The sequence below is a fragment of the Quercus suber genome, unplaced genomic scaffold (assembly GCF_002906115.3).
Source record: "Quercus suber isolate HL8 unplaced genomic scaffold, Cork oak 2.0 scaffold_40, whole genome shotgun sequence".
NCBI classification, from domain to species: domain Eukaryota; kingdom Viridiplantae; phylum Streptophyta; class Magnoliopsida; order Fagales; family Fagaceae; genus Quercus; species Quercus suber.
In genome coordinates, this window is record NW_027069505.1 from 1417591 (window position 1) to 1438274 (window position 20684).

The window sequence follows — 20684 nt, forward strand, 5'->3', positions numbered from 1 at the left end:
AGGGTGTAAAATCCAAACACTCCCAAATTTTAGAGGTATAATTTGCAACTTACTCATTTAATTATTTGCAAGATCTAATCTTTTAATTTCTATTCTATTGATTGACATCTTACTGTTTTGTCAAGACATCTATTGCAACTTATAATTGTAGAATTATAATTTTTTTGATAAACAATTATAAATAACATAAATATAAAAAAGACAAAAAAATCAATTACCAGAGAGATTTTTGCTTATTCTTTTATTTTATTTAGAAGAATTAACTTGTTTTATTCATTTTGGGCTGATTAGCCAGGTTGTGTTTAATTGCCGAATTTGTCCCTACACTATACAATTAATTCTTGCTATTGCTCTCCGGTGGAGGTCGACTCGAGAGCCCATTCTTCCCCATACAAAACAAAAGCGTCTTTTTGATTCAGGAAAAAAAAAAAACAAAAGGGCAAATGTTTTTTTTTTTTTTTAAGAAGAAAATCTCTAAAATTTACGGTAGAAGTATAGAACGTCCAAAGAGAAAAGGAAAGTCAAATATTGGTACACGTTCGCTAATCGCTGGCACTGCTCCTCTCTCTTTGCTTTTGAATTTTTGTTCTCTTTTCCAAACAAACTGAAATTTCAAAGCACTAACTAACTAAAACAGAGAGAGAGAGAGCGGTTATGGCAGCAGTGTTCAGCAACCTATCGTCTGTGCCGCTCCCGAGTCAACTCGGTAACTCGACGCGCTTTTTCTTCAAATCCTGTGCGCGACCACGGCTCTTCGATAAACGTATTTTCGCGGTAAAAGTTCGAGCTTCTTCAACTGCCTTTGTCGAGGCCAAGCCCCCACCGGTAACCAAATTCCTCTCCTCCTTGTCAAATTCTTCAATTTGAGAAAGTACACACAATTCTTGATGTTTCTGTTTGTCTGCTGAGAAAGTGGAAGAAAATTAAGAAATGGATGGTAGAGGAAAACTGGAGGCCTTGTTTGGCTGTAGAGGAAAATTTTCTGTTTTTTAATTTTAATTTTAATTTTATAAATGTTTAGGAACCTATTGTGGTTGAAAATGAAGTTAGCAGCAGCAAGAGCATTTTAGCTTGTCCTATATGCTACGAATCGTTAACGTTGATTGGCAATCGTGTCTTATCTGTGTAAGTAATTTGACTAATTTCATTTAATGTAATTGATTTTCAATTCTTTATGCTTTCACAAGTTTTGATTTTTCTGATTGCGTTGTGAATTTTATTAAGCAGAGATTCTGCAGCTGGGTCTACTTTACAATGTAACACTTGTAAGAAGTCTTTCTATGGCAACCAAACACATTATGACATGACGGTGTCTAGTGGGGCCAAGGACTATGGCGCGCTGATGCCACCTTCCACCGAGTTTTTCAGGTGGCCACATTGTTTATTCATTTCAATTGTGTTGCCTACAATGGCTTCAGTGTCTTCATACACTTTTTAGAGTAGGTGTTTATTGGAGATGGAAAGAAACAGAAAGGGTTGAAAATTATTTAGATGCAAATTCGCCTAGTTTCTTCGCGTTAAAAGCGTTTTATGAAGTGTTTATAAGTTTTATTAGGTTCCATTTTGGGGTTTATTTCAATAGTATTGTCTTATTTCAGATTCTGGATAAAGAAACTTCAATGTGTATATAAGTCCTTCACTGTCAACCTTAGTATTATTGGCTTCTTCTTCTATGTCATATATTGTGCATGAACATGGATTAAATATAGTAGCTGATGCCACTTTAGGTGCTTTCGTGCGTAATCCTTGTAATTGTCTTATACTGCATTGGTGCTGTTGTTTAATATGAAGCAATCATATAATGGTATTGACTTGATTTGCATATCTTATCATGTGTGTTGGTTGTTTGCTAGATCAGGTTTCCATTGATATCTTTTCTCTATGAGAGGGGCTGGCGTCAAAGTTTTTCTATCTGGGGTGGTTTTCCAGGCCCAGAGAAAGAGGTGATTTGAAAATTTTTCTCTCTCTATATTTCATATCTTGCAGGAAGATTTAAAAATACTTCCGTACTAAATTTCAATTATAGTTCATTTTATGGATTGCATGTAAAGCTTATAAAAACTTTAAAAAGCATGGTCAACAGATTTTTAGTATATGAAGGGTTCTTGGATATTCTGTGGAAATTAATTCAATCCATCCTATATGTTTTGTATCTAAAGTGGAAATCAGTTTCTAGAGTAGCATCATTAAAACCTGGAATGCTGTTCCATCATGCATTTTGTGGATAAAATTACGAGGGTGTAACAGTAGAATTGATGGTTTAAAGCATCCAATTCATATTATCAAGCAATACTGACTAAAATGTTTGTTAAGTGGACGGCTGTCTTAGGAAACATCTTCTTAGAGTTGTTAGATAGCTTACATTTGAGGATGTGATTTCCCTTTGATGGAAAGGCTTATATTGGGCATCTTTTATTTTGTAAAGAAATTACTTCTAACCACATACACAGATGCCTTATATCTGGTTAGTTTGGGGGTATACAAATTGACTCAATTTAGTGCTGCGGAATACATAAGGACCCATTTGAAAAGTTTGCTATCAGAAATTGTATCTATTTCATAATATTTCTCATATAATATTGAAGGGGTGAAAATAGATACAGAAATTAGTAGATATTTTTTAGTGTATCCACTTTGGGTTGCTGAGCTACAAACCATGTTGTGATCTGGCTGCAGTTTGAATTGATGAGGGATTTCTTGAAGCCAGCTTTAGATGGAAATATAGTTGATGCTAGTTGTGGGAGTGGGTTATTTTCAAGACTATTTGCCCAGAGTGGATTGTTTTCTCTTGTCATTGCTCTGGACTACTCAGAGAACATGTTGCAGCAATGTTATGAATTCATTAAGCAGGAGGAAACTTTTCCAAAAGAGTACATAGTTTAACTTTTAAATTTAAATTCATTAAATAAGACAAGTGAACTTTCATAATTATCATTTGAGTTTTCAATCTGAGTGAGTTTGTTTTTTGTTAGGAACTTAACCTTGGTCAGAGCTGATATCTCTAGGCTTCCATTTGTTTCAAGTTCTGTTGATGCTGTGCATGCTGGTGCTGCTCTACACTGTTGGCCTTCACCATCAACAGCTGTGAGTATCTCTTCAATATATGGATTTGAAGTTAATTTTTCCTATTGCAGAGGATTCCCCCAAAAATATTTTCATTAACTGATATCGCACACTGCTCTTTATTGGAAAATGATTCCCTTAAATAAAATGAACCCCAGCTGTCCAAAAGGAAGGTTTATATATATGCTTTTTAGCTTTGTGTGGAAATTTATTAATTTTGTGTTCATTTCTATTTTTGTATGGAATTCACTCCTAGAATTATCTGGACTGCATTTCCTTGTACATATTTCTTGTGTGTTACTTTGTCATTAATATTGAAAGAAACATGAGGGCTGTTGAACTTTGTATCACACCTTCACCCTCCCCTTAGGGTCAAAACATACTTATCAAAAAAAAAAGAAAAGAAAAAAAAAAGAGAGCAGTTGAACTTGTGAGTTGTTTCAATGGCCGACCTTAACAAGTGCCAAATGCATTGTGCTAGCCAAGGGAAATCTTATTTAAAATATATTTTGTGAAGCGTAGAAAAATGCTCTGTTAGATTTTTTGGTTAGTTATCCACATGTGGATTTTTTAGCCTCTAGGAAACCTATATAATTTCATTGGAACAATGGTTACAAATCTTGGAGGGCATGTCTGTATGCACCTTCTGGTGCTGTAGTCCCCTTACTTCATCCAGTATTACTATAATGCCTAAGATCCCAACATTTGATAATTCCACATAATTGGGTAGCTGTGGTTTTGTAGGTAGCTGAAATTAGTCGAGTTCTTCGACCTGGCGGAGTGTTTGTTGCTGCCACCTACATACTTGACGGGCCTTTTTCTTTTATCCCATTTTTGAGGAGACAACGCCAGGTAAATTGTTTCAACTTTGAATCTGGCATGGCTGTCCGAGATTTAATTCAAAATATTCCTTTGGAATGGATAGTTTGGAATAATAATTATAGTTTAGATCAAGGGGACTTGATTCTTGTTTATCTTCTGGCGTCATGGTTTCTTATATTTTTTCTGGATATAAGATGTACATAATGGCAAATATCATGGTTTCTTATATTGCTGCTCTCTAAATTTTTTCAAAATAAGAAATTAAGAATGCAATTACCTGTGCACTCAGAAGCAGCTAGAATGACTTTCCCCAACCTTCTTTCAAGAATATCATTATAAAATAGGGCTACAAAAAATTGTCTAAAGAGCTTTCCTTCAGTCATCATTATACTTGTTTTCTTTTATATGTTGCTGATGGTAGTAATTTACTTCCTTTATATAGAATATAGCGGCAATATCAGGCAGCCATATCTTCCTATCTGAACGTGAACTACAAGATCTCTGCACAGCCTGTGGATTAGTTGGCTTTACAAGTATAAGAAATGGGCCTTTTGTGATGATCTCTGCTTCAAAACCCAACTAAGTATTTAGCAACCTGCTGCTCTCCACCGTCTTCTCTAATTTTTTTGGTTAATAGAACTATATTTATATAAGATGTTGTTGCCAAACAGCTAGGTTCGAATCTCATATATCATAGGTCTATTTAAATATAGAGAGATCATGGTGTCCAGTTTTGTAAATGAAATTTATCATAAGATGATTGAGCAACGCAAATAAAGGTGAAAGCTTATAACTTCTGTTATTTTTTTTATTAAAATCAAATCAAGATCAATTTTGCTACTGTTCAACAAAATTTTTATACATGTTAGTTATTGGACTATCTTGGGGTCATTTTTGACCTTTTGTTATCTGTTGAGAAATATAATGACATGTATGTTGCAACTTGCAGTGTAAAAATTCATCATCTAATGTTATGATTGACTTCAAGTTGATGTGCAATCTAATTCTCTTATTATCATATCTAATGTTATGATCGACTTCAAGTTGCAATCTAATTCTCTTATTATCATACCTAAAACCCCACTTCAATTCTTCTGGCAATGCCTCTCTCTCTCTCTCTCTCTCTCTCATACACACACACAATTGGTAGAGGGTTCAAAGTTCAAACTATGAAGTAATTTAATACTGTGGTGGATTCAAGCTTCATGATAATGGATGAAGAGATTAGAATAATTTCTAGCAGAACTTATGACTGTGCTAATCAATCCATCTTTGAAGAAAGTACACTGATACACGTATACATTTCAATCCATTTTATGACTATGATGTGGAAATATTTCATTAAATTCCACAAATTAAGATCATCTAGTAAAACCATAGCTGGTAGACAGGCTATCTCTGAAAATCCCATAAGGCCGGAAAAAGGTAAAAAAATTGAGCTATAGCTCATTGACAAAATTGTCAACTTACTAGTAATGAATAATCTTTTATGTCTTGTCCCTTTGCCAAAAGCTTGAATTTTGGCTTCTTTGTGCCAGCATTTATCTCTCTGTCAATCTCTCTCTCTCCAAATATTTTATTTTTCTTGTTAGTTTTTGCATTCTGTAATAAATGATTGATTCGGACTTTGGGATTGCACAATAATGAAATAATTTCATCTGAAACAAGTCTTTATTGTTCTTCTTTACTATTATTTAATTAAGTAAATAACCTAATTGTCGCAACTTCAACGATTACTCTGGTCATATTGATCATGGCTTGGTTTTACACGAGAAACCCAATTACTTGGTGACATTATCAGATTATTTGTGTATATAAATCTTAAATTTGTGAAATGAGTTTAGCAGGTGAAATGAAAAAGGATTTAAGTGTGAAAGACTTTACTTGTTTGTAGCTGGAGCATTCCAGGATATGCAGAAGCCCAGAATGAACAAGACAAAACCATGGACTACTCCAGAAGATGGATCATTGGGTAAAGCCAGCAAAAGTATTGCTGCTAGAGGGATAGCTGATGCTGAGCTTGTCTGTGCTAGAATTATCCTTCCAAAATTTGGGAGACGAGTAGAAAGTATATCTCCCATCATACCACCAAATAGGCCCCCAAAGGAACTAGCCATCACAAACAGGGCTATGAGGAATGTGCAGTTTTCTCGTGGGAGAAGCCAGAAAGCTCTAACCACATAGCTGAGAATGACAGAGCTGACCATGGGAATGAACCAGTGACACCCTGTGCCCACAATAATCTGGAAAGATGGAATATTAATAACTGACTTTGCTTCCTGAACCAGATCCTTCACTTCAAACCAGAAAGTTTTATTCTTAACTGTATCTCTGTCTTTTGCATTAGAATCTGAAAAGCGAGGATCATTGGCAAAAAGTTGGATCAAAACACCAACCATAACACTGATGATTGCAACAAAGATGAAAGGAAATTCTCCAACCAGGAATTCCCATGAATGTTATTGGAGCTATCAATACTGAGAGGAGTCCACCAATAATTGAACCAAGGTTGCCTGTTAGTTGAAGCCACCCAAAAGCTGAACCACGGTTGTTGTCATCAGTTAAGTCAGCTACAAGGGACTGGATTGCAGGTGAAACTAGTGCAAGGCCAATCCCATTCAAAGCTCTAGATATGGCCACCTGTTTGACAGAAGATAAATGACTTCAAAGAGAACACAATCAACTGGTATGCCAAGAATGATAGCACTTCACTTGTACAGCTCTAAAACCGTATATATTTGTAGAGTAAAAAATAGAAATATTTGGGTCAAAATATGATCGTGGTCTTCATATCCGTGAATTATCAATTGTTTCAATTTAGTTATTATAAGTGCCTCAATTTACCCTTCCCGCCTTACCATCTCTATGCAAATATTTTTTTATTTCATAGACTTTCTTTCAGAGAGTCAGCTTTTGATTGAAGTAAAGTGTGTATTAGCATACCCCATCTTATACATCTATCTGAATAATGTCTTTGTAGGGTGTTCAAGAAGCAGATAGGCCAGAAGATGGATTTTACATTCGGTTAGGAATCACTGTTATCCTGGAGAAGGCAACATTAAAAGATGGCATTGTTATATAAATGGATCTCAAGTACTTACACAGGTTGGTGAGGTGTTGGGAGAGGAATGCTGTAAAGAAAATTGCAACTGCTGCTAGGGAAAATGAGATGAAATCTGCAGCATTTTTCTCGAAGAAAGAAGCAAGCATCGTACTTGCTACCATATATGTAAACTAGAAGTTCCTTGCATGTAAAAAAAGAGTTGTTTATCCTATAAGAGTTCACAGATGAGAGAAGTACATAAATAAATCAGAGGGCAGGCTGGCTTGTTCCTTTCTCTTGAGTTCTCTTCCAGGCCGAGACATAGAGACTTTCTGTATCAATAAAGATTGAGAATAATTGTATTGAGATTATGAGACAGACCGGTATTTTTTACATTGGCATATGATAACTAAGTGTAAGTTTGGATAGAGCTGAAAAGGCAATTTCAGCTGCGTTCAGCATTTTTTAGTAGATCCCCTGCACTGTTCACAAGACTCACATGTACTTTTTCAACAAAACAATTTTAAAATTGGGTCTCACGGCACTATTTACACATTTAAAAATTATTTTTCTACAGTATTTTTAATTTTCAGCAATAAGCGGTATCTAAACAGACTCTAAATAGTTATCAGAAGACCCATCAATATGTTATCCAAGATTAGAAACATTAATTGGTGATGCAGGCCTTCTTTTTAAGGTGCATTTTTGTTTGCAGATTCTTAGTACACTTGATTTTAATCTTCAACTTTGAATTTTGAAAGTTGAATTTTCTAGGTATATTCAGTGTCAGGTACCCTTTGAATTAGTCTAAAAACTAGCTTTTCTTCTTTTGGCAAGTTGGACTTTTTTACAGCAGAATATTTGTTAGAAGCTTTGGCTCATACCAGACCAAATGAGTATGCCAACATTAGGCCTCACCTAAAGATCATCGATACATGAATCATATGACTCTGAACAAAGACACAAAGAAAGCAGAGAGAGAGATAGATTGAGAGAAAACAAAATGTAAAAGAGAATTCTAGAAGACTTTATTTCTGTAATGTAATCTCTGCTTTACATCACTGAGCTGTGCTAAGTATATATACAATCAGATAGAGAAAGAGATGAAGCGTAAATCATGGAGGTTGTTATAACAGATTAACCACCTCTAACACATTATTATCACTGCATTTAATCCTAACTATCTGACTTAATCAAAACGACAGTGTTTTGAGTTTAGTGATACGGTGCGTTGGCTTGTGATACGGTGCGTTGGCTGCTTCTTACTACGACACCGTTTTCATCTTGCCTTTTGCAAGTCTGAGAGCATCTGAAGGTTCTTTGTCTTCATCACCAGGGAGAACTTCATCCTCTGCTATCTTACACTCTTCATCCCCCCTCAAGCTCATGGGAAATTGCCACATGAGTTTGGAAGTCAGCCACTGAAAACGAGGAGAAGCCAGACCCTTGGTCAGAACATCAGTTTTAGTGATACGGTGCGTTGGCTTGTGATACGGTGCGTTGGCTGCTTCTTACTACGACACCGTTTTCATCTTGCCTTTTGCAAGTCTGAGAGCATCTGAAGGTTCTTTGTCTTCATCACCAGGGAGAACTTCATCCTCTGCTATCTTACACTCTTCAAAACGTATCTTCGCGGTAAAAGTTCGAGCTTCTTCAACCGCATTTGTCTACACAAAGCCCCCAACGGTAACCAAATTCCTCTCCTCCTTGTCAAATTCTTCAATTCTTAATGTTTCTGTTTGTCTGCTGAGAAAGTGGAAGAAAATTAAGAAATGGATGGTAGAGGTAAACTGAAGGCCTTGTTTGGCTGTATGGTTGAATGGTACTAACCGGAGATTATTGGATTCTTTGGAACCAAACAGAGTCAATCATTTGTTGACTGCACTAAATTTCAATTATAATTGTGCGAATAAAAAAAAAATTATACAAATATGACTATTAAGTTCTTGAAAATTTTCTGTTTTTAATTAAAAATGTTTAGGAACCTATTGTGGTTGAAAATGAGGTTAGCAGCAGCAAGAGCATTTTAGCTTGTCCTATATGCTACGATTCATTAACGTTGATTGGCAATCATGTCTTATCTGTGTAAGTAATTTCATTTAATTTAATGGAATGGTGCTTGGAGTGTAATTGATTTTCAATTCATTATGCTTTCACAAGTTTTGATTTTTCTGATTGCGTTGTGAATTTTATTATTGCAGAGAGTCTGCAGCTGGGTCTACTTTACAATGTAACACTTGTAAGAAGTCTTTCTATGGCAACCAAACACATTATGACATGACGGTGTCTAGTGGGGCCAAGGACTATGGCGCGCCGATGCCACCTTCCACCGAGTTTTTCAGGTGGCCACATTGTTTATTCATTTCAATTATGTTACACCACAACGGCTTCAGTGTCCTCATACACTTTTTAGAGTTGGTGTTTATTGGAGATGGAAGGAAACAGAAAGGGTTGAAAATTATTTAGATGCAAATTCGCCTAGTTTCTTCGCATTAGAAGCGTTTTATGAAGTGTTTATAAGTTTTATTAGGTTCCATTTTGGGGTTTATTTCGATAGTATTGTCTTATTTCAGATTCTGGATAAAGAAACTTCAATGTGTATATAAGTCCTTCATTGTCAACCTTGGTATTATTGGCTTCTTCTTCTATGTCATATATTGTGCATGAACATGGATTAAATATAGTAGCTGATGCCACTTTAGGTGCTTTCGTGTGTAATCCTTGTAATTGTCTTATACTGCATTGGTGCTGTTGTTTAATATGTAGCAATCATATAAAGGTATTGACTTGATTTGCATATCTTATCATGTGTGTTGGTTGTTTGCTAGATCAGGTTTCCATTGATATCTTTTCTCTATGAGAGGGGCTGGCGTCAAAGTTTTTCTATCTGGGGTGGTTTTCCAGGCCCAGAGAAAGAGGTGATTTGAAAATTTTTCTATCTCTATATTTCATATCTTGCAGGAAGATTTAAAAATACGTACTAAATTTCAATTATAGTTTATTTTATGGATTGCATGTAAAGCTTATACAAATTTTAAAAGAAATTGCAGCTTTGAGCAATTCAGGTGGAAGCATGGTCAACAGATTTTTAGTATATGAAGGTTTTTTGGATATTCTGTGGACCATCCTATATGTTTTGTATCTAAAGTGGAAATCAGTTTCTAGAGTAGCATCATTAAAACCTGGAATGCTGTCCCATCATGCATTTTGTGGATAAAGTTACGAGGGTGTAATAGTAGAATTGATGGTTTAAAGCATCCAATTCATGTTATCAAGCAATACTGACTGAAATGTTTGTTGAGTGGACGGTTGTCTCAGGAAACATCTTCTTAGAGTTATTAGATAGCTTACATTTGAGGGTGTGATTTCCCTTTGATGGAAAGGCTTATATTGGGCATCTTTTATTTTGTAAAGAAATTACTTTTAACCACACACACAGATGCCTTATATCTGGTTAGTTTGGGGGTATACAAATTGACTCATTTTAGTGCTGCGGAATACATAAGGACCCATTTGAAAAGTTTGCTATCAGAAATTGTATCTATTTCATAATATTTCTCATATAATATTGAAGTGGTGAAAATAGATACAGAAATTGTAGATATTTTTTAGTGTATCCACTTTGGGTTGCTGAGCTACTAACCATGTAGTGATCTGGCTGCAGTTTGAATTGATGAGGGATTTCTTGAAGCCAGCTTTAGATGGAAATATAGTTGATGCTAGTTGTGGGAGTGGGTTATTTTCAAGACTATTTGCCCAGAGTGGATTGTTTTCTCTTGTCATTGCTCTGGACTACTCAGAGAACATGTTGCATCAATGTTATGAATTCATTAAGCAGGAGGAAACTTTTCCAAAAGAGTACAGAGTTTAACTTTTAAATTCATTAAATAAGACAAGTGAACTTTCATAAATATCATTTGAGTTTTCAATCTGAGTGAGTTTGTTTTCTGTTAGGAACTTAATCTTGGTCAGAGCTGATATCTCTAGGCTTCCTTTTGTTTCAAGTTCTGTTGATGCTGTGCATGCTGGTGCTGCTCTACAGTGTTGGCCTTCACCATCAGCAGCTGTGAGTGTCTCTTCTACATATGGAATTGAAGTTAATTTATCCCTTGCACAGGGTTCCCCAAAAAAATTCCATTAATTGATATCGCACACTGCTGTTTATTGGAAAATAATTCCCTTAAATTAAATGGACCCCAGCTGTCCAAAAGGAAGGTTTATATATATATATATGCTTTTTAGATTTGTGTGGAAATTTTTAATTTTATATTCATTTCTATTTTTGTATGGAATTTGCTCCTAGAATTATCTGGACTACATTTCCTTGTACATCTTTTTTGTGTGTTACTTTGTTATTATTATTGAAAAAAACATGAGAGTTGTTGAACTTTGTATCTCACCTTCACCCTCCCTTACGGTCAAAATATACTTATAAAAAAAAAAAGAAAAAAAAAAGAAAAGAAAAAAAAAGAGCAGTTGAATTTTTAAGTTGTTTCAATGGCCGACCCTAATAAGTGCCAAATGCATTATGCTAGTCGAGGGAAATCTTATTTAAAATATATTTTGTGAAGGGTCAAAAATGCTCATTATTTTGGTTAGTCTAAATGTAAAAAACATCCACATGCAGTTCTTTTAGCTTCTAGGAATCCTATCTAATTCCATTGGAACAATGCTTACAAATCTTGTAGGGCATGTCTGTATGCGCCTTCTGGTGTTGTAGTCCCCTTACTTCATCCCGTATTACTATAATACCTAAGATCCTAACGTTTGGTATTTCTACATACAACACCAGAAGGTGCATACAGACATGCCTTTCAAGATTTGTTACCATTTATAGCTATGGTTTTGTAGGTAGCTACAATTAGTCCAGTTCTGCGACCTGGTGGAGTGTTTGTGCTACCACCTACATAGTTGATGGGCCTTTTTCTCCCATTTTTTGAGGAGACTACGCACCTTCTGGTGTTGTAGTCCCCTCACTTCATCCTATATTACTATAATGCCTAAGATCCCAACATTCAATATTTCCACATAATTGGGTAGCTATGGTTTTGTAGGTAGCTGAAATTAGTCGAGTTCTGCGACCTGGCGGAGTTTTTGTTGCTACCACCTACATATTTGACGGGCCTTTTGCTTTTATCCCATTTTTGAGGAGACAACGTCAGGTATATTGTTTCAACTTTGAATCTGGCATGGCTTTCTGAGATTTAAGTCAAAATATTCCTTTGGAATAGATAGTTTGGTATAACAATTATAGTATAGATCAAAGGGACTTGATTCCTGTTTATCTTCTGCCATCATGGTTTCTTATATTTTTGCTGGATATAATATGTATTATGTATAATGGCAAATATCATAGTTTCTTACATTATTGCTCTCTAAGTTGTTTCCAAATAAGAGTGAATATCCCTATGGTTTCTATATTGCTGCTCTGTAAGGTTTTTCAAAGTAAGAAATTAAGAATGTCATTATCTGTGCGCTCAGAAGCAGCTAGAATGACTTTTCCCAGTCGAAAGTCATTATCTGAGCGCTCAGAAGCAGCTAGAATGACTTTTCCCAGCCTTCTTTCGACAGTATCATTATCAAAATAGCCCTGTAAAAAATTGTCTAGAGAGTTTTCCTCCAGTCATCATTATATTTGTTTTCTTTGATATGTGGCTGATAGTAATTTACTTTCCTTATTAAAGATTATCGCGGCAGTGTCAGGCAGCCATTTCTTCCTATCTGAACGTGAACTACAAGATCTCTGCACAGCCTGTGGATTAGTTGGCTTTACAAGTATAAGAAATGGGCTTTTCGTGATGATCTCTGCTTCAAAACCCATCTAAGGATTTGGCAACCTGCTGCTGTCCACCCTGTCTTCTCTAATTTTTTTTTTTGGTTAATAGAACTACATTTATATAAGATGTTGCCAAACATCTGGGTTCAATCTCATGGGGAAAATGGATATTTACCTATAATTTGAAAAATATGTAGCAAAATACTCAGGTTTTGAAACTATTTAGTAAAATATCCATATTTTGAAACTCGATATTCACAAAATCCAATTCTATGTAAAACTCAATATCCTCAAAATCAGGTTCTATATGTATTTTTAAGTAAAACTCGACATTAGCAATGTTGAGTTTCACTTAAATTTTCAAAAAAATTTAAGTGGCAAAATATGTATAGAACTTAATATTATTAATGTCGAATTCTACTTGTAACTTAATTTTGTCAAAATTAAATTTAAAAAACATGGGCATTTGCTACATGTTTTTCAAATTAGGGGTACATACCCTTCCCTCGAATCTCATATATCATAGGTCTATTTAAATATAGGGAGAACATGGGGGCAAAATGGGTAAATACCCTTAATTTTAAAACCATGTAGAAAAATACATCTCATTCCAAACCATTAAGAAAAATGTCCATGTTTTAGAAACTCGATTTTAACAAAATCGAGTTACAAGTAGAACTCGACATTGCTAATGTCGAGTTCTACTTAAAAATACACATAGAACTCGATTTTAAAGATAATGAATTTTACACATATAACTCAATTTTGTTAAAATCGAGTTCCAAAACTAGGGCATTTTACTAAATAGTTTGGAAAGATAAGTATTTTATAACATAGTTTTAAAATTAAGGATATTTACCTATTTTGCCCATAACATGGTTTCTAGTTCTGTAAATGAAATTTGTCGTAAGATGATTGTGCAACGCAAATAAAGGTGAAAGCTTATAACTTCTGTTATTTTTTTTTATTATTAAAATCAAATCAAGATCAATTTTGCTACTGTTCAACAAAAATTTGATACATGTTAGTTGTGGGACTATCTCGGGGTCATTTTTGACCTTTTGTTACCTGTTAAGAAATATATAAGGACATGCATGTTGCAACTTGCAGTGTAAAAATTCATCATCTAATGTTATGATCGACTTCAAGTCGATGCGCAATCTAATTCTATTATTGTCGTACCTAAAACCCCACCTTGATTCTTCTGGCAACAACTCTCTCTCACACACACATACAATTGGCAGCGGGTTCAAAGTTCAAACTATGAAGTTATTTAGTACTGTGGCTGAGGCAAGCTTCATGAGAATGGATGATAAAATTAGAATAATTTCTGGCAGAACTTATGACTCTGCTAATCAATCCATCTTTGAAGAACCTACACCGATACACGTATACATTTCAATCCATTTTGTCTATGATGTGGAAATTTTTCATTAGATTCCACATATGAAGATCATCTAGCAAAACCATAGCTAGGAGACAGCCTATCTCTGACAGTCCCGTAAGGCTGGAAAAAGGTCAAAATGCAGTTGATTCATTTATAGGCATGTTGCAATTATTCATCAGATAATGCTGTCTACAAGATGTAGAATCGTAGATAACAGTGATTTAAAAAAATAAAATATAAATTAAAAAAAAAAAATCATAGGCTTCATTGACATTGGATCCAAAAATATGAGAGGCCATTATACACAAAATGAATGTCAGAAAAGAAATCGATGGGAACTCCTTGTCAGATCAACAAAACATGTTCTGCTACACACTATACTCGCTATACTGGTCAAAATTGGGAGTTTTAACATACCCAACAATAATTTCGAATGTGTAAGATTATTTGTATTACCCCTGAATAGGGTCTTTTAATAGATTTACTCATTCCACGAAAGCTGGCAAGCCAAACCAAAGACCAATTCGGTAATCTTAAACCCTTCAGTTGTTCCTGTCAACTACATTTCTTTCAGGTGCATGTTCAAGGCCAAAGAATATCAGGACAAGATGGGCATGTGACTTCTGTATATTATGGTACTCATTTGTGTGCATTGAACATGCATCTCTCGCCAAAATGTTGAAAATTTTCCTTGTTATTAATACCAATCAAAAGCTTTGAATTTTTACCTATAGGCAACCTTCTTCAATGGAATGCAGGTTTTGGAAAATAGGGCGGCTTATGCTTCTTGGTATTACTATTTACCCATATTGGAGAGCAATATCTTCTCGTCATCTTCTAGATCAAAGCCATTCCCCAGTTCATAATCCAATTCCTGACCAAAACGTTCTCCTGACTCAGAGAACTGGACTTGAGAAAATTCTTCACCTGTGGGTGAATTATCCAACTCTATTTGTTGCATCTCTGATTCTATCAGAGCTTCCATCTTGGCCCGTTCTTTGTCTCTTGGGTAGGTGTAATAGAGAAATGAGTAAATTAGACAACACAAAGCCATTGGAACTCCTATTGCCGTGTAGAGTGCCTTGGCCAATGATGCAGCATTCCCTCTATCTGTGGCAATCTCTTCAGATTCACTTGACCCAGTAGGAACTGGCTTATAACCATAAACATTCTGAGCCAATATCCCAACTATAGGGGGAGCAAATGATGATAGTATGGACTCAAATGATCGGTCCATTGCATAGACACTTGTTCGGGATTTCTCAGGAACTATCTCTGCAAAAATTGGACTGCGTATACCATATAATCAAAATCAGCAACTTATGAGTGATGCAGACAATTAAACTTACTTTTATCACTGATAAGTTACAAATGCACTTAGTGGATATTGAATTCATGACCTTACCCTCAATCCCATTATTATGTCTTGCCCCTTCGCCAAAAGCTTGAATTTAGGCTTCTTTGTGCCAGCATTAATCTCTCTGTCACTCTCTCTCTCTCAAATATTTTATTTTTCTTGTTAGTTTTTGCATTCTGTGATAAATGATTGATTCAGACTTTGGTATCACACAATAATGAAATAATTTCATCTGAAACAAGTCTTTGTTGTTCTTCTTTACTATTATTAATTAAATAAATAACCTAATTGTCACAACTTCTATGATTCTTCTGGTCATATTGATCATGGCTTGGTTTTACATGATCAAGTTGTGTGTAATTGCTCCTGTCATTGAACATAATGTTTTCATTTATGAGAAACCCAATAACTTAGTGACATTATCGGATTATTTGTGTATATAAATCTTAAATTTTTGAAGTGACTTTAGCAGGTGAAAAGGAAAAAGGATTTAAGTGTGAAAGACTTTACTTGTTTGTAGCTGGAGCATTCCAGGATATGCAGAAGCCCACAATGAACAAGACCAAACCATGGACTGCTCCAGAAGATGGACCATTGGGTAAAGCCAGCAAAAGTATTGCTGCTAGAGGGATAGCTGATGCTGAGCTTGTCTGTGCTAGAATTATCCTTCCAGAATTTGGGAGACGAGTAGAAAGTATATCTCCCATCTTACCACCAAATAGGCCACCAAAGGAACTACCCATCACAAACAGGGCTATGAGGAATGCAGTTTTCTCATGTGAGAAGCCAGAAAGCTCTAACCACATAGCTGAGAATGACAGAGCTGACCATGGGAATGAACCAGTGACACCCTGTGCCACAATAATCTGGAAAGATGGAATCTTAATAACTGACTTTGCTTCCTGAACCAGATCCTTCACTTCTAACCAGAAAGATTTACTCTTAACTAGATCTCTATCTTTTGCATTAGAATCTGAAAAGCGAGGATCATTGGCAAAAAGTTGGATCAAAACACCAACCATAATACTGATGATTGCAACAAGGTGAAAGGAAATTCTCCAACCAGGAATTCCCATAAATGTTATTGGAGCTATCAACACTGAGAGGAGTCCACCAATAATTGAACCAAGGTTGCCTGTTAGTTGAAGCCACCCAAAAGCTGTACCACGGTTGTTGTCATCAGTTGAGTCAGCTACAAGGGACTGAATTGCAGGTGAAACTAGCGCAAGGCCAATCCCATTCAAAGCTCTAGATATGGCCACCTGTTAGACAGAAGATAAATGACTTCAAAGAGAACACAATCAGCTGGTATGCCAAGGATGATAGCACTTCACTTGTATAGCTCTAAAACCATATATATTTGTAGAGTTAAAAGTAGAAAATTTTGGGTCAAAATATGATTGTGGTCTTCATATCAGTGTATTACCAATTGTTTCAATTTAGTTTTTAAAAGTGCCTTGATTTTACCCTTTCCCTGCCTAACCATCACTATGCAAATAACTAATGTGACAGTCTTTTCCTTTTCCTTTTTTATTTTTTTGGTATAAATGTCACTACAATACTGACATTGTATATTTTGCTGCATTCTCACATCACAAAATCAGAATATATGGAGGGAGACAAGTAAATTTAATATTTAAAAATATTAAATAGAAAATATCGTGGTGTCTAACATTTGTGTCACGTGTCTCCATGCGTTCTGATTTTATGAGACCAATATATGGGCCAACATCACATCAATAATTGAGGTTTGCATAATGATGGTGAGGCAGGTAAGGGTAATATTTAAGCATTTTTAAAACTTGAATGACTGTTGAAACAATTAATAGCTTAGGAACAAAATTGAAATTGGACACTAACTTAGGGACCAAAATTGTATTTTGACCACAAATTTATTATGAATAAACAGTTTACAAGTACACTGTTTTTAAAGTTCAAATTTGAGTGTCCTGAACTTGATGAAGCTCCATTTCATAACAGAATCTAGATAATATCACATAAAGCTCAACGCCTACAAAAATTGTGAATCTTATGCTCATTCATGGTTTCATTACTGGTTTTGTTCTTGTTCGATTTGACAAGGATGCCATCAGAGGATAGATGGAAGAGAAAGCATCTTCTAGCATGTTATGTATCACAAGACGGTCAAACTTTAAAATTCAAATTATAAAGATTTAGAAATTTTGTACGGAAGCTCTTGGATATTAAAAAATGCTAGGAAATTTATCAGTCTGCCACTCTAGCTGTTGTTCAAAGTTGAAACTCCAACTCAACTCACATTTCCTTTGCCAACCTCTTGCTTACATTTCCTATCTCAATAAACTATTTTGTTTTCCCTAATATCACATACACATGCTTCTAACCTGTTTAGGGTCAAGCCAAGAGCTGTCTAGCTCAACTGGAACCTCTTGGTGTTTCCAACGAAAATGTTCATATTCAAATCCCCCCTCTCCCATTATAACTATTGAATCTATCAAAAGAAAAACTGTTTAGGTTAAATGAATGAAGGATGAAAAGGTACTCCACATTGCTGTAAACCTATGTGCATGAATTATTCCCTAGGTTTCTCTTTGCTTCTTATATTGAAGGCTTCCATTAACAAAAAAATTTAATTTTATAGTTTCCGTTATTTCAGACCCAAGAACACAAAAACTACTGCATTCATAAAACTAGCTGTCGAAATTGAAGCAAGTATTTCCTTTGTAAGTAAGTAAATAAGTGCAAATTTTTAATTTGATTTTTGGTTTTCCCTAGCACCTCCTAGTGTTTCCAACTAGTGTTTCCATCAGAGACGACCAAGTTCAAAACCCTCCTCCCCTCTTATTTATCAACCAAAAAAGAAAACTGTTTAGGGTCATGAGTGAAGGACGAAGAGGGGTTCCACATTTCTGTAAACATATATGCATGAGATATTCCCTAAGTTTCTCTTTGCTTCTTACATCTGCACGTCTGCACGTCTGTGTTTCTGCGTTTTTGCCCATTTTTCTTTTTTTTTTGGACCAGCCTCTTGCGTTTCACTGTTCATGAAACATGAACAGTGCATTAAGAAAAGCTACAGTGTTTTCAGTTGAACAGTAACTCAGAAATTATTTTTTTATTATTTTCAGTAATAAAGTTTTCAGTATCCAAACACAGACATAGTGTTTCCTTCATAAGTAGCCGAAAGCACAACATTTCAATTTCTATTTTAGTTTTCCCTAGCTTGCTTGGTTTCTCCTAATCCAACAATAACAGTTTCCCAATTTAGCAAAAAGCTACAGTGTTGTTGTAAACGACTAGACTAGCATAGAATATAGCTACGAGAAAGGAATATCCCCAAACATTTTTCCTAATATTTACCCAAAGTATTTATTTACCATTCATTGTACCAACTACCTAATCAATCGCAACTAGTTAATTACCCTAACGAGAAAGACCCATCCCATAATTTCATAGAAACCAACCTCCAAAAACAATCAAATTTAATTTTTTACCATATTTACTTACATAATTGAGAAAATGGAAAAAAAAAAAAATTTTCCTTTTAATCAGCTAAAAATAAAATAAGCAAGAGGGTATATATGTGTTTTTTTTTGTTTTGTTTTGAATTTGCTTACCTGGGTGAAAGTGGAGGAGAAAGCGACGAGAAAAGTGGCGGCGGCCCAGAGGAAGGCACCGGCGGCGATGACGTGGGCGCGGTTGTGGCGGACGGCGAGGTAGGCGGCGATTGGGTAACAGGCGGACTGAACAATGGACCTGAAGAGAGTGAGAGAACCCAAACCCGTCGGGTCGGTGTGCAAAGCCGCACCAACCTCTTTATACACACCCGGCAATAATGACTCATCTGCCCTCTCCATGATCCCAGCTAGATTTACCAAAATCAAAGTCACCATCTCCGCCTTCATATTTATCTTCACCTTCATCTTTGATTCTTTTTCCCTTTCCCCCTTTTGTTTTAAAGGGAAATGAATGTAGTAAAACCAAGTGGCTCAAGGGAACGATGGGTTAGCCAGGTAGGACGGTCGTGTTGAGTTGTTGTGCGATGGCGTGTTAAGATGGGCTTAGAGGCTTTTTCTTTGACTGAGAAGGTGGAGGCTTTAGAGTCTTTTTAATTCTTTTGTGAAATTGAAATTTTGGTCATTCCAATTTCAAACAAAGGGTACTTTTGAATTTTTATTAATTTCAAAACTACTGGACCTTGGAGAATGAGGGGTCCACGATGACTTGGCAAAAAATGGTTGCCGACACAGTGGCGTGAAGATCCATGGAATTTGATTTGAGGAAGAGTTGAATTGGGCTTTTAGAGCCCTTTAAAGCGCAAATTTGTTGGCTTGGATAGTCTCAAACTGGTAAACGTGGATCTGGGCTTGCGGAAGATCCAAATTACAGTGTTGATCCAAGTTCTTTCTTAATACGTTAGACCCAGAAATAAAATTTTCAAGAAAATTACAGTGCATGTGTTCAAGGAGCACTAAAAAGATTTCCATCCTATTTGCTTTAGAACTGTGTGTGTGTGTTGTGGTTACGTTGAGGGGTCCATGATGACTTGTAAAATGGCTTCTGGATTTGTATTAGTGGGAATTTGATTTGTGGAAGTCTTAATGGGCTTAGAGAATAAACTGCGAGTGTATGAGCTGGGAATGGGATAGGCTCAATTTCTCTCAAGAATCTTCTACTCCTTGTCCTTACTGATGGGGCACTCTTTAGTCAGTAGAGTATAATTGGCCAAAAATTAGAATTTTTGGCCAATTATACTCTACTCTCCTTTGCGGCTAATTATACTTTACTTTCTTTTGCTCCCCTCTAAATCTGAATATTAATATTATGAGATACATATTAATGTTATGAGATGCTGGGCTTTTCAAAAGAAAGTTTTCAAAAATTATATACAAATAAAAACAAAATTGTTTTGGGCTTTAGCTGACTGGTAAAAATGGACTTGGGCTTGCGGAAGATATCCTTCTTCCCTTTCCGATTCTGTACGCATATGTGTATATAAGACTTTATAAGTATATATATTTTAAATTCTCAAGCCCAGGATATCATTGACCTGTGCGCCCACAGGCGCAAGACAATTTCAGAATATATATTTATATTACCCTTCTAAAATAGCTCAATTTGTGAATTTAATGTGATCAATACTAATGTTTCTATTTTTTTTTTTTTTTTGATATATACTAATATGTGATGAGAATCAAAGAGTGATCCAAAGCTTAAACATATATGTATAGGATTAGTTTTAACTAATAAGAAATAA

At 35.4% G+C, this 20684-nt stretch overlaps 3 protein-coding genes and 1 pseudogene across 4 annotated transcripts; 2 read left to right on the top strand and 2 right to left on the bottom strand.

Annotated features, from left to right (window-relative positions):
- Window positions 1-509: 509 nt before the first annotated feature.
- Window positions 510-4682, top strand: LOC112011357 (uncharacterized methyltransferase At1g78140, chloroplastic). Its single transcript, XM_024043728.2, has 8 exons — window positions 510-825; window positions 1022-1125; window positions 1228-1368; window positions 1859-1943; window positions 2677-2870; window positions 2973-3084; window positions 3808-3915; window positions 4328-4682. Exons 1-8 carry the CDS (start codon window positions 655-657, stop codon window positions 4466-4468), a joined length of 1056 nt encoding a protein of 351 aa, XP_023899496.1. The 5' UTR covers window positions 510-654; the 3' UTR covers window positions 4469-4682.
- A 399-nt stretch (window positions 4683-5081) lies between these two features.
- Window positions 5082-8316, bottom strand: LOC112039660 (uncharacterized; annotated as a pseudogene).
- A 103-nt stretch (window positions 8317-8419) lies between these two features.
- On the top strand, window positions 8420-12956 carry LOC112039668 (uncharacterized methyltransferase At1g78140, chloroplastic; the record flags this gene model as incomplete). Its single annotated transcript, XM_065771171.1, has 8 exons — window positions 8420-8614; window positions 8910-9013; window positions 9130-9270; window positions 9762-9846; window positions 10593-10786; window positions 10883-10994; window positions 11983-12090; window positions 12613-12956. Coding segments are annotated over 8 exons (1080 nt in total), but the record flags the coding sequence as incomplete, so codon positions are not given.
- A 1378-nt stretch (window positions 12957-14334) lies between these two features.
- Window positions 14335-19545, bottom strand: LOC112039667 (uncharacterized). 2 transcript variants are annotated; one of them, XR_010628101.1, is made up of 4 exons: window positions 19045-19545; window positions 15959-16710; window positions 15497-15624; window positions 15350-15380 (listed from the first exon to the last, which is right to left on the bottom strand). XR_010628101.1 is itself a non-coding variant. In XM_024072550.2 (3 exons), the coding sequence occupies exons 1-3, from the start codon at window positions 19348-19350 to the stop codon at window positions 14888-14890; spliced, it is 1551 nt and encodes a 516-aa protein (XP_023928318.2). In that variant the 5' UTR covers window positions 19351-19540; the 3' UTR covers window positions 14335-14887. The 2 variants fall into 2 exon arrangements, 1 of the variants encoding a protein (XP_023928318.2); XM_024072550.2 differs by lacking the exon at window positions 15497-15624 and having other exon boundaries at window positions 14335-15380; window positions 19045-19540.
- Between the last annotated feature and the right edge of the window lie 1139 nt (window positions 19546-20684).